At 33.7% G+C, this 14,237-nt stretch overlaps 2 protein-coding genes across 11 annotated transcripts in view; one reads left to right on the forward strand and one right to left on the reverse strand.

Annotated features, from left to right (window-relative positions):
* Positions 1–4,216: 4,216 nt before the first annotated feature.
* Positions 4,217–7,478, reverse strand: ArgRS-m (arginyl-tRNA synthetase, mitochondrial). The gene is made up of 3 exons (XM_089640454.1): positions 7,187–7,478; positions 5,553–6,705; positions 4,217–4,928 (listed from the first exon to the last, which is right to left on the reverse strand). The coding sequence occupies exons 1-3, from the start codon at positions 7,220–7,222 to the stop codon at positions 4,429–4,431; spliced, it is 1,689 nt and encodes a 562-aa protein (XP_089496580.1). The 5' UTR covers positions 7,223–7,478; the 3' UTR covers positions 4,217–4,428.
* A 48-nt stretch (positions 7,479–7,526) lies between these two features.
* lap (phosphatidylinositol-binding clathrin assembly protein lap) overlaps positions 7,527–14,237 on the forward strand; it is a 189,394-nt gene continuing 182,683 nt past the window's right edge. For 6 of the 10 annotated variants that reach the window (XM_089640443.1, XM_089640445.1, XM_089640450.1 and 3 more), the window contains exon 1: positions 7,661–7,811. In XM_089640443.1, the coding sequence (XP_089496569.1) occupies positions 7,682–7,811 (130 nt within the window). In that variant the 5' untranslated portion in view covers positions 7,661–7,681. Of the gene's footprint in view, positions 7,812–14,237 lie in introns of all 10 variants that reach the window. The other 4 variants (XM_089640448.1, XM_089640449.1, XM_089640452.1 and 1 more) reach the window with 2 other exon arrangements.

The raw sequence follows: 14,237 nt of genomic DNA on the forward strand, positions 1-14,237 counted from the left end.
TAATTTAAAAAAATCTACAAAAATGTACATACCAAGATAGTTGCGTTGGATAGGTAGGTATAGGAGTGATGTGACTGATCTTGTGGATTCTAAAACTAAAAAATAATAAAAAAGCACTCTAACATTTCTTGTGCATTATATCGATCCTCCTTTCTTTGGCTTCTACGAAATGATCAATGACACGACTGGAAATTATCTATTTTTTCGATGCTAAGCATTGCAAGTGAACATAGACTATGTAGACTCATTGTATTTCTCAAAAAAAAATTAATACGTTTAAGAGTTGAAAAACATCTTTATGTAGTCATTGGTATCACGCAAATAAATTGTAGTACTTTTATATTTTCTAAAAATATTTCCTGGAAATGATTGGTCTAACAAATCATTTTGAATCGTCTTAGATAAACCTTTAAAACTCGACGACCTTTCTAAATATTCTTTCAATAGAGAATATCTATTTCCTGAATAAAGTTAATCAAACCACAGAATATACCTGGATTATCTTTTGATTCATCGTGACCTCTTAGTACCAGTTCAAAAGATCCACAAAACTGTATGCACTTAAAATTTTTTGTTAAAATATATCTATTTTAATCCACTTTTTCGTTGTGGTCTACGAGTACTCTACGATAGCCACTATCTAATTGAATACGAATATCAATGGTTCCTAACAAGACAAAGCGTATTGAATTATTATATAAAAATACATTCCTTTTGTCGCAACCACAGATCCATGTACAAAAACTGTAAGTTTTTGTATTAAAATATCGTTTAATTTTTTAATTTTTGTTTTGTAACAGAAACTAATTGATAATAAATTATTATAAGCAATAATTAGTCGCCTGTAATATCAAAACAAATTGAAAATATCTCCCGATTAAAAATAAATGCCACCGACGGGAATGGAACCCGCGCCATCTGATGTCCCGTCAGACCCTCTGGACCACTGAGCTACTTCGCATTATTTCCAACCCGCCAAATAATTCAACTCTACTGACTCAAAATAAATGCTGTGACACAACAACTATTATCTTTCATTGTATCACTACCAGATCCCCAAAGTTTGTCACACAAAGACTTTCGACTGACCTTATTCTGACATCTCCCTCTAATACCTGAAAATCTTAGTGCATAGAAGTACGCTATCTCACCGGGGTCATGTCCAAAAAGCCCTTAAAATATATTTTGTATGATCCTAAGCGCGCGTCAGACATGATAGTGTTTACCTCCTCTGTCTTTAAGGCAAAGAGAAAGAAAGAATATCTTTTTCGGTCAAAGTTTAAAGTAACCCATGCTAGGTACATACAGGAGGTTCTCGTTTGGACACTAGATGGCACTGAACCCGTTACGATTACGGATTACGAATCGCCCAGAATATTTAAACTTCATTAATAATTGGGTAGTTTGTTAAATCGAATTTTTAATTATTGCAGCATATTTTTGAGGGGTCATTTTCCAAATGACCTCCTTACAAAAGCCGCAACCGAATTCAAAGCAGGCCGGGTCAATGACATCGCAAATGTCATCTGCAGAAGTATCTTATGCATTACTTAGATGAAAAAGTTTCTTTCCAAAATACTTATAAATGATATTCCAAAGAATTTGTAAGTACCCACCTCATCAATTCGGAGCTCAAATTATATTTTGTTAAACATAGCTTATCATAAACACATCACTTAGCATTGCTTTTAACTTTGTACGAGTAGTAATTAATTACCTACTAGGATTTAGGAATACAGAGTTAACCTGTAATATCTATTTTTGTAACCAAATAAAAATGTCCATGTTATTGAATCTGCTATTTTTTTAGGTACAATACAAACAAAAAATATTTAAATAAAACAGGAAAAATGTTTTAAATCAAGCAATTTTTCTATAACCACCAAGAAGTGGTCAGTGGCATAATGTTTCTTTTAATACGACATCAACCGATTTCGAAAAATGTAATGATTCGTCGCAAATTACAGATATCGGCAAAAAATATTTGAAACTGTCTAAATTCAAAACAACATTTATTTTACGCAACTTTGTATAACTATCTGATCTACGTTTATAACTATCTCCTTCAAACACATAACTATGTTAATTGTTCTGTCTCTGTCATTCTGTCTCAGACATGACCCAAACACCCAGTTAGCAAAATTGCATCTATATAATATTAGGCCATAGGGCTTTTGTATGCATAAAGAGACAGAAGTTGGTTCAACGGGCTTTTTAGAGGAATAGATAGAGCTTCTAACTGAAATGTGAGATGTCACTACTCGCCACCCACCAATGTCGCTGCCCGCTATTATTTGACAGTTTTCAAATCAATTCAAAATTTGACCAGTTGTTTTGATTTGTAGAATATTTCACAAATGTAAACTAAAGTTATTATTGTCTTGTAATTTTGGGGGGTCATTGACCCATCCATGTCATCCATGCTTTAGACATTTTTTCATGTTTTTTCAAGATTCTGGACTAGCAAAGAGAAAAATCTTAAAATATTTGTGTAATATGTTTGAACATTAAGTTCTCATTTATTTAAATAGGGGTTTATTTAAAATTATGAAATCAATTTCGTAACTATAGGTATATTTAAAACTGCGAACTAATAATAACATGTATATGTACTAGCAATAAACAGTCGGCCCTGTCAGGAAGCCGCCAGGCTCCATAATCAAGCAGAGGAGAGCGCATCCAGTGCTTCCCCTATCAAGCACTGGGTGCAAGAGTTAACAAACAAAGTTTATAGATTTCAATATAAACCCCATTGACTGCACGGCAAACATAAATCGGCAGCTGAATTCGTTCCACAGCATGCTAAACAATTCACCGCAGCAGTGGTATGATTCCACAGGTCGCTCAACCAGAGTTTTTGGTAGAGGTGGTACATAAACTGCTTCCTTTACGAACCTCAAGAAAAAGGTACAAGGCGTGAGATCCGGGAGGTCTCGGGGGGGGTCAGAACTGAAGAACCAGGTGAAGTTCTCACTATTTCACTTCTTCACTATTTGGTAGTACTACCCAATTTCTAATCTTCCATTTGATCAACAATTGTTTTCGCCTAGAGATTTTTAAGAATCGATCCTGTTTTGTGCTTAATATTTTTCACTTTCACCTCAATTAGAAATTTCATACCTCAGACACAAACTTTTCTAAATTTTCTGAAGAACAACATTGATAAGGCCACTCTCCAATGTTCTTTTTATACTTTCATGTAATTTCAGAAGTCACCTCACAAAATACGATATATTTTTCTAAATTAGTACAATATTTTAACATTACATTATATGTAGATATTCCAACTCTATCCACTCAGGCGACAGGGTATGTACAACATTTGGGAGATGGAGATTTCCAGGCATTCAGTTTTGGATTTGGTAGCAATAAAATACCTTCAAATATTAATATTGAAACATACAAACCGCTTACTATGGTTTAAAGCCAATGAATCTGCCTTTATTTCATAATTTATCTCATATTTGTAAGTTTTATAATTGACATGTTTTGATGAAATTTAAAAATACATTGATATAGAGTTGAAAAAATCATCTACCTAAATTTAGGCAGCCATCAGTGAAGGCCTAGAGAGATGACACCTAAATATGCGTAGCCATCTTCAACTGGTTATGTTGGGACGGGTTGTTTCGGAGAATTTGAACAATTCATCAAATTTCAACATTCAATTTTGGGTTCTGTGAAAGTTCTATTCAAGTTCTGTTATTATATCATTATAGGCTAGTTGCTTGACAGAACTGAAATAATAACAGAACTTGAAAAAATCTTTCACAGAACTTGAAAATTAACTAATTTGAAGAATTGCTCAAATTCTCCGAAACAACCCATCCTTAAGTGTTTTAAAATAACCAATTATTTATTTACAATAACAAATTTTATTTAAAAATAATAATACTGACATTCACAGTAGTTTATACACAATGCATGGGGGTAAAATGCCCTAACTTAGTGCACTAAATTATTTAACTTTTTGACTTCTACCTTCATGTAAAATCACCTCCCGAAGTTAGCGCACTCTACCACTGGACACCACCTATTATCATTTATTGTTGTCTTTTATGTTATTTCATCTCAGTTTTATTCATAGGTATTATGTTTTTAATGAATTTTCCAGGCCCAGCAAATTACCCAGTGCGACCCAAATTATCATATAATATTTGAAAATTATTATTGCAATGACAAAAAAATAAAATAATTGTAATAAGGGTTTTAATGCATAAAAGTTGTGTATTATTGAAGTAAATTTGAGAAAAACTAGAGATAAACTTGTAAAATGTTTTATTTACATTTGATGGGCTTGACATGAGAGAATACCAGATGACAGGACTCTGACCTATTGAAGGTTGATCTGGAAGAGAATTGGAGCAGTATGGAAATGACTGAGGATTAGAGGCAAGTGGCGAAGGAATCTAGTGCCGTAATGATGATTTACATTTGATTCAATGGTTTAACTCCCAATATCTCTAGGCCTGTTTTAATTACTGTCCTTGCTGCGTGAAACAATAACAGTCTCTGTTCACCTATGTCTTTTTCTTGATCTTTAATCTGCAATACTCTGATGGCTTTATTGACATAGTGGCTCAATCTGAACAAATAAACAATTAAGATGTACGCTTCCATTTCTTCTCTAGACCTCTCCAAGATTTCGGTGAATTTTGCAAGTTGATTTACCAACATCAAAGCCTCAGGTTCTTGAAGGCATTCTGGTTTGCAAATGGTGGGCAGTTCCACTCCACACTTTTGCTCCATGCTCCAGAGACGACAGTGGAGGTATTGCAGTCTAATACCCGTGTCTCCTTGACTGCGGAGAATATTTTCCCATGAGAAATCATAGTCTTTGTGTCTTTTCTGCTTTAAATCATTTATGATTACTGCTGTTGTTCCCAAAATTTCGGACACCGATTCGTCATCCAAGTCAACTTTGGTTGCTGAAAATACAAAACATAACATAAGTTAATTTATTTATAAATTACTAAATAATATTATTTTTTCAAGACTGTAGAAAAGAAAATAAGTTTTAATTAGGGTTTACTGTATTTTTTCAATCGTGTATAATATGTACCATTAACATTTTGTGTGCCAACATCCTTAGGATATTTTCAAATAACCGTTTCCCTGAATTCAACTAGCTATTAGCGATTACATATATACTATTTTTATGAATATATAAACACAATATCTCGTAAGACGAAAAGGATAAAATGGTACAATTTACAAACACATAATTTTGCAAAAAAACAAGTTATTACAAAAATTGAATCAGGTGGCACACCAAAATAATTTAGGCCGGCAAACAAAGTATTAGATTCAAAGATGGGTTTGCTTAGAAAAAAATTAAATACATACAAATGTCTACAACCTCGAGAGTAAAAAGCCTACAATAAATCAACCTAATAGTATAATATTGCGCTCTACTGACAAACTAAAAAACTCTGATTATAAATTACAAAACTTTTTACATTTACTTACAAAAGTAAATAAAACAATATTCATCATGAAAATGTCATGATGAATATTGTAAATCAAACAATAAAAAATAAACTAAGACTTACTTAGGGATTCTTTTTGTTGTTGATGCATTTTTTCTTTGGCTTCATCTAAAATATCCTTGAGAAAAACAATGTTTCCCTTTCTCGTACTCATCCCTTTAATACGGCCAAATTTGACATGTCTGCAAGAGTTTTTAAAGGGCGTATCCATCTGCTCGAGGATTCCGTTGAGGGCTCTAAAGTGATCGGTCTGAGAATTGTCAACCACGTAAATCATTTGGTCAAATGAATACTTGCTATATCTATCTAGTACTGCCGCAATATCTCTTGTTAAATAAAGGCTTGAACCATCGCTTTTGACGACAGTGACGTTTCTATTGAGAACTGAGACAAACTTTTTCCCAGACTCGTCCGATTTTAAAATCCCACGAGATTCTAAATTTTGTAATATATTTGTGATTTGTCTGGAGCCATACATTGATTCCCAGTGGTATTCATCAAATGTTACACCAAGCCTTTGGTATAGCTTTTTCAATTCTTCAACGGTGTACTCTCGGTACTTTTCCCATTTCCTTATTTCTTCAGAATTTCCTTGTTCTAACATAGTAAAGGCAGTTTTAGCTTTATCATTTATTGTGTCATCTGTCTCTGCTAGTTTGTTGGCTTGTACGTAAGCCTCATACAGTAATTGAATGGGATTTTGTTTTATTTGTTCTTCACTGTACTTGGCTAAATCAACTCCAACTTTCAACAAACCAAATTGAGTTCCCCAGTCCCCCAAATAGTTTATTCTTACCACCTTTTCATTTAAGTAAGTATTTATATTACCTATGAAATTGCCAATGATTGTTGACCGCAAATGTCCCACGTGAAACGGTTTAGCAATATTTGGAGAGCTGTAATCAATAACTATTTTCTTGGCCTGTTTTGATTCCTCAGTGGTAGGGTTCAATACATCATTCAATGCACTTTCAATAAAAAAATTACGTTCTATTTCAAAATTGAGTCCCCTGAACCCCCTGACTTTATTTTCAAGAATAGTATTAATAAATCCTTTGGGTTTAGTTTTCATTGCTGCTTTGAATGGTTTCATTGCACTTAAATATTTAAAAGGAAGGTGCAATTGAAATGATACAATAGGTTCGCTAATTGTCAATATTTTATAAGATGATGGTTTATTTATGTGCTGCAGATCTTCACTGACGAGATGAGACACCTGAAAAATTTTGAAAAATTAAAAATAATTTTGATAATTTGTTCCTTAGTAAGTACAATAATTTTTCATTCATCGATTATTTGCACCACATCAAGTTACTACTGTTAATTTCTGTTATATAAAAAGGAAATTTTACGCAATTGAGGGTGATATCTGATATCAGTGATAACACTTTACAAAGCTCACGGGAGATTTTAAACGACCCTTTGGAGTGGTTACAGTAATTAATAAATTACATTAACTAAAAAACCAGACAAGGGTTGATTCAAAGTTCCTAAAATAGGTTTTTTCTTGTAAGAGGAGAAAAAAATGTTTCTAAAGTTTAAGTTCCTACCTTTCTGAAAATACATGGCTAGCAAGTATCAAGTGTTGAACTGACAATTATTGTCAGGTGAAAAAATGTTTTTTATATGACCTAATATTTTGTGGTTATGATCCACCGAAACTGATGAAAGATAATAATAAATAAAATAAATGTTACCTGCGATATTATGTGATTTTTTATTCGAGTCGACATGATTATTAATTTTCGAGCGGTTTTCAAGTAGTTTCAATAAATGTACAAATTTAACGAATAGTCAATACAGACACGCCCACAGAACTCAATTTGACAGCAATAAAAACATAAGTTAACAATTGGTGAATAAATGGTTTGTTAAAGTTTAATAATTACAGATGAGAAAACAAATCATGCACATTTTTCCACGCTTATTTGACATTTGACAGATAAAATAATATTATAGTCGCTAGCTTGATATTCTTGACGTCACAGCTGCGCAAGTTCGCCATCTTGAATTTAGATTAGTACGGCTCCGCTCGGTTGTTAGTTCCTTCGGCGCTGGTAGCACAGCTGACCTGTCATTGTCGAGTTTTCGCGAGTGGTGATTGTGTTGTGGGAAAACATTGTGATAAAGGGGTCCCTGTACCCCGATTAGTGTAAATAGTGAATAAGTGTATGTAAAGAATTAGTGTTAAAATGGCTGGGCAGACTATAAACGACAGGTTACTGGCGGCGAGACACAGCATAGCCGGCCAGGGATTGGCTAAATCAGTATGCAAAGCCACTACAGAGGAAATGATAGGACCGAAAAAGAAACATTTAGATTGTAAGTCACATTTTTCGCAATATCTTGTCTGTCTTTGATCATTAGCCAGCAAATCTAATACTTTACTCGGTCTGTATCGATTTATCCTTGACCTCATAACGGGCGCTCAAACTGCAAGGATAGTCAACTTTCCTAACCTGAGCAGTGAGTATTCAGGTGATAATCTTTCCTCTGCCGCTGGAGCCATTCAGTTATTACATATTTAAATAACCGGCATTGTGGCCTTTTGTTGTGGAAAATATGATTAAAACATTGCCATTCATTATTAACAGGATGCAGAAATTATTCATAAAACATGCTCAATTGAGATTGTGGGTCGGAATATTTTCGCATTCATTTTCGTTTATCCATTTATGGTTCAATTTGGCATGATTTAATGAATATGCGCAATTCTATAGCACCACTCCCCACTGAAAACCCATAAAATTCATCAGGGTAACAATAATTCATTATTTCGACCTACGAATCAATATTTTACTGAATAATAGGTGAGGTCAGTCAGAATAATATTAAAACCTATATCCACAAGATTCTTTGTAATACTAAACCAAAACTATTAATCGTGTATTGTTTGATCGATTCCAATATTAACATAACATATATGATTGAAGTTTAACGCATAATCTGCAATATAATTTTTTTTTCTGATCGTTTTTATTATTATTTATGTAATTTTTAACATACCTTCACCTATCCGAAATGACACCCCCTTTTTCACGATTATTGTATATTACAATGTTTTTGTAACAAGCTGTTCGTTAAGAAAAGTGCGTATTTAATAATTTTATCAATTATTCCGTAGAGGTCGAATTGAATATTTTTCTGACTCAAATACTTAAAAGTCTACACAGCAAACGAATGGATGATAACGCTTTGTATTTGAAAAACCATTGGGCTACATCATAAAATTATAATTTTGTATTAACGATGTGACTTCAAGGAATTCCCAAAATATATCGTCTCATTCATAAATGACTATGCGCAACAAAACTCACAGACGCCGGACGTAATGCATAACAAGTAGGTATTTGATATTCCTTGTCCAAGCAATCCTCGCGTGAACAAACAATAGATGAAATATATAAAAAAAACAATTACGTATGGAAACGTTATCAGATTCTTTTACCTGCGCAGGAAAAATCATTTTATTTCATTCCGATACTTGGATACTTACCATATTCTGATAAGAAATTATAAATTATGCCAATAAATTGCTATCGGTTTATCAAGAATCATTTATGTGATTAAGAAGTACGCCTTGAAATTTGAGGTTAATAATTTTCTTTTGTAAGGTTTTGATTTTCTTGGATATTTTCGTAGGGTGTGACTGCAAAGGGATGCAAAATCATCTATTCACCCCTTTCGTACTCGCAGTTTCTGTCCCGATTTTGGTATTTAACCCTACTGTTTTATTATTCTTCAACTTTGCACATTGCACAACCAACTATTGGTCGATATTTTTACTACAGATGTTGCCAGAACAAAACAATCAAGTAAATGTATGAATTTTCATTCCCGTTTGCCTGCAAATAAAGTATTAGACGGAATGCTGGATTTATTTAGAAATAATCTGTACCCGAAAAGCATATACAAACTCCAAAACACGAAATGTCCAGGAGGGCCGAAAACCTACGTATTTGAGCAAATCTCTCCTTATTTCCACAATTATTTAGATTATTATTATTGAACGAAAAAAACTATATTTTTTTAATTATCAATATTTTTTTTCGTGGAAATAACAAGAGATTAGCTAAAAACACACTGGTTTCGGTTCTCCCGAAGGTATCGTGTTTTGGAGTTGCATCCGTATGCTTTCGGGTACAGAAATATAAACGAATTATATTAATATCAATTTATTTCATATTTCAAATCTCAGCATCAGTTTCATTTTTAGTTTTTTTCACTACAAATAAAGTACTAAAAATAGTGCTGAGTTCGCATGGAAGTACATAATAATATAATTGGATTAAAATGCTCTTATAAGTACACGGATACGGAACATATTTCAAAGTAAGAAAATTCACCACAGTATAATTTATCAATCAAGTTTGCCTACTAAGAAAGCGTTAAGATATATAAAGTGAGTATATTTAGTATTATCTTAGTAATTATAATATTAATAATACATTTGAACGAACGTTTTATGATAATTTTGTTCTCAACTGAGCTAAAATGGGTTTAAGTTCATCTCGTACAGTATGCGAGTTTTCCCAGCGTGATTCCACGAAGACACCGGTTAAAAACTGCCATATAAAGTTCCTAAGAACGTTACATTCGAGATTATAATATGTGGTATTCATACATACCTGCTTACAAACCTTGCGGTGGCAATACTGGCCGAATTATAAACGCACCTTTGCGAGTAAAGGCAGGACTCTCCGTAAAAAACGCCACAGTAAAATAGCCATATTAATCTGAATACCTATTGTCTAGTTGATTCCTTTTTGCGTGATCTTTTATTTTACCTGGTCGTAGGGCAAGTATACACAATGTCGGTGCACAGGTGGGGCGGGTAGCGTAACAGACAGACGTGTGTTTATATCAGGTGTAAGAAAGGGACAGGTGATTGAAATGACGCTACGAAGTTGGTACAGGCATATTACAAAAAATACTAACTATTTTCCATAATTGTGATTTATAATTTACAAATGGTAATCTGAACGTCTCATTTGAATTTTGATTCCGCATGTCGTGATTCATATGTTGTTTGCTTAGTTATTTAAATTCTAGGCGCTGATAGCTCCGTAGAGACCTCTCTCTCTTTCTCATAAATGACGCATGTATCGAAAAGAAAGGTCACAACGGAGATCTTAGCGAAAGGACCATCATAGGTATAGGCAAAGTCTGTCTGTATGTATAGTAATATACATATTATGTTATTTTTGTCAGCTATAATAATTAAATACTTCCCCGTTCAATTACTAGTAAAGATCATAGTCAAGTCACACCATAGACATAATAACGTCAGTGAGTCACACAATAACTGGACTATTTCACCTAAAATATTTGCTGCGGTTTCCCATAATAATAAGGAATCGACCCGGACACAACTCACCCGATGAACCCTGGCACCCCTGCTAAGTCACCAAACGTAGCGAACCATTTGGGGTCACCGATGGAAGAGGTGTTCGTTATCCAATCAATGGTTCCCGGGGCGGCGCACAGTGGGCTGAAAATCGCCTTTCATAGACATAGAACTTGAATTTTCAAGGGTATTTTTTTTGGATAGAAATGGATTCTGCTGATCATTACTGTGCTATAAAATTTCGTACGAAGCAATTGCGTATACAAATGAAGGAGTTATCATTTTTTTAAGAAAAATTTGTATGGCACTGACATTAAAATAGAGGCTATCTCTGGAATCACAAGATTGGCCATTCTATCCTTACACAACAGATGTACTACTATTTATTTGTAATTTTTTGATATACTTCGTATTGTGGCGCAACTTGCGATTTTTTTTTTTAAATCCTCAAAGTCGAAAAAAACACTTTTTAATGTTGATTTCATTATGAGTAAGCTTGCATTGTAAATAAAATATTGTAAACTAGACAAAGCATACTCATATGTAAAGCATTTAAGCACCTACCTGCGTATTATTTTGAAGACTCGTTGAGGATAAGAGCTTTTGTGGTCGCCCTGTGCATGCCATAGAAATAAGCAGGAACGATAAATAATAGCAAACGTGGAGTTGAAACCAGAAGGATGACCGGGAATGGTCATATTTTTTATACCAGATTTTCTTTCACAGGAAAGAGACGGGTGTAGTTTTATATTTTTTACTTCGGTTGTAAAATACTTCTGTAACCCTTTTTTCAGGCAGGTGGATGACCAAAACAATTCCCGTTCCTCATTCTCCCCTTTGAATAAAATTCAATGTTTCGAATGAATATTCTCGAAGAATTTTCACAATATAAAAATGCAAAGCGTTGCATTTTTCCGTTTTGTTATGCTCCCTAAGTTTTATGTCTTTCTTTACTTCTTTTGTCTTGTTCGGTAATTGCTGTATAGATCGACATACTTATCTCAGTTCGAGGGTTGCTAGTATGGATTTTGTACGTACAAAAATATCAATGGATTTGTAAAAAAGATTCATCCGTTCCTCTTTTAGTCGCCTGCACACATAATAATAATATTTGGCTAATTTATATAGCGCCGTTTTCGTGAGAAATCACCTCAAGGGCGCTGTGTTAAGTGTACGCATTATATATCTCATAGAAAATATGTAAACATGTAGGTATCTGTTTAGTTTTGAAATCTTACTTTATTAAATCTTAAATCTTACTCCATTCCGAAATACACTTTTGCTTTTCCATGTAATTGCGCAATAAAAATTTCGTTTTGTTTATTTCGATTATTACCGTACAACTTATATTTTGATGTCTTTATTTTGTATAGTCCAACGATGTACCTACATGCAAGGCTGATGTAAGATTAAGAAAGGGACGCTTAGATTGTTTGGACATGTAGAGCGAGTGAACGAATGCAAGGAGAATATATGAAGCAAATAGAAGAAGTCGGGGACGCCCGAGGAAGACACGGCACGATTAAGTGAACCAAATACTTGGAGACGGGCCATGTCAGGAGTCAGACAATAACATATTGTATAAGACGATGCATGAATGTGAATAAAGCTAGAATTGTATGCCAAGACGGAGTTGTTTGGCGGTCCATCCTATCTACCTACCCCCTGTGTGATGGTTAGTTAGGTAGTTTGAACAAAATGTTGAATCGAACTCAATAATATTTTGATAAGGGGTTAGTGAGACATGGTGGTGCCTTTATTTTCACAGGGTCCTAAGTAGCAACTGTTCAAAATTTGGTGTAGATAAGTCACAGAATATATGTAAGATTGAATATATAAAGCTCATACTGAAGCGTAGTAAAGCAATAAACAAACTGCCTACGCATGATGCCATCGTTGCCACTATTAAATTCCATGTGCCGACTAGGAACACAAGACAAAATGTAACATTCTTCTGCAATACATACACAGTCAACTATCAGACACACTCACTAACCAATAGAATGCATTAACTGGGCAACAAGTTTGGGGTTACTGTTGATATATTTACTGACTCCATTTATAGAATTAAGCGTAATCTATACCAGCACTTTGTTGAATCTAAAAATTATAGTAGCATTGGTACTGTAGTTTTATTGATCTGTTTTATATGCAGTATTTTTCTAGTTTCTATATTATTTTACGTTACTGTTTTATTTTTTACAAATGTTGTTTCATATTCAGTTTATCGGTTTAACAAACTATCTGTTATTAAAATCCATGTAAATGGGCGTAAAACCGATAAATAAAAATAAAATAATAAACCTTACGAAATTAATTTATACTCACCGTAATATTACAGCATTTGAATGAGATCCCCATTGTTTCAGAGGATTTCCCATAGACATATGAATATTAGTAGACCTGCCCTAAGTGATTAAAAGCGTATTATCCCCACTCCCCATACCGGTTCCATTGGAGCCGGCTGTGCTCGCGTATGGCCTCAAGTGAAATTTGAAAACGTGACGTCATCATTCTTGTGCGAACTATGGTCGAGGCATCATCGGTTCATTTTACGAAATAACATGGCAAAATGTTGACTTGTACTATGAAAACTTGTAAAAATAGATGTGAAAAAGAGAATAAACCCAATTGTCGTATTACATTCCATATATAAGCATTATTTTACTTTATTTTAAGCATATTCACATCGTATAATATAGATCAGTTTTAGAAACATATACTATCACATCGAGAAACGTCTGGACGCGAAACACAAAGCTGATTGGTTGCTGGGAAGTAAATTATGAACATTTATAAAAGTGTCTTAACTAAATACTTAAACGAAATATTCGACTCTGAAAATAGAACCGAATTTTTTTGCCGAATTTGGACTTCGCAAATTTGTTCATAACGTGGCGAGTAATTTGCGCTCCCATGTAAAAATGTCTATTCATTCAAAAGCAGATTTTACTTTTAAGAAGTAAATGGTGATATTATAATGCGAGATGCCTATTTACTGACAGATTGATTTATTGACGAATCACAGTCAGCTTTACTCCCTTCGTTCTTCAACAGTTGATTTTACCCCTCGCCATTATCTTCTTGTCTATTAATTCCTATGTCTGTGGGATTTCCCAAGAAAGGTCCGTAGTACCTACCCACCTTAATTTTTTCCTGCTGTTTTTACCAATATTAACGTGGTACACTTTACATTGGTTTGCTCAGCCTAAATCTATACAACCTCTAAGACAAAGTTTCAAGTTGGTGTAAATATTCAATAAACAAGTGATTTTAATATGGTGTTTCTAAATTATTATAAGAAATATTTAGTCGCCTGTAATATCAATACAAATTGAAAATATCTCCCGAGTAAAAATAAATACCGCCGACGGGAATTGAACCCGCGCCTTCTGATGTCC

The sequence above is a fragment of the Hesperophylax consimilis genome, chromosome 15 (genome assembly GCF_061612785.1).
Source record: "Hesperophylax consimilis isolate HC1 chromosome 15, BYU_Hcon_1.0, whole genome shotgun sequence".
Taxonomy (NCBI): domain Eukaryota; kingdom Metazoa; phylum Arthropoda; class Insecta; order Trichoptera; family Limnephilidae; genus Hesperophylax; species Hesperophylax consimilis.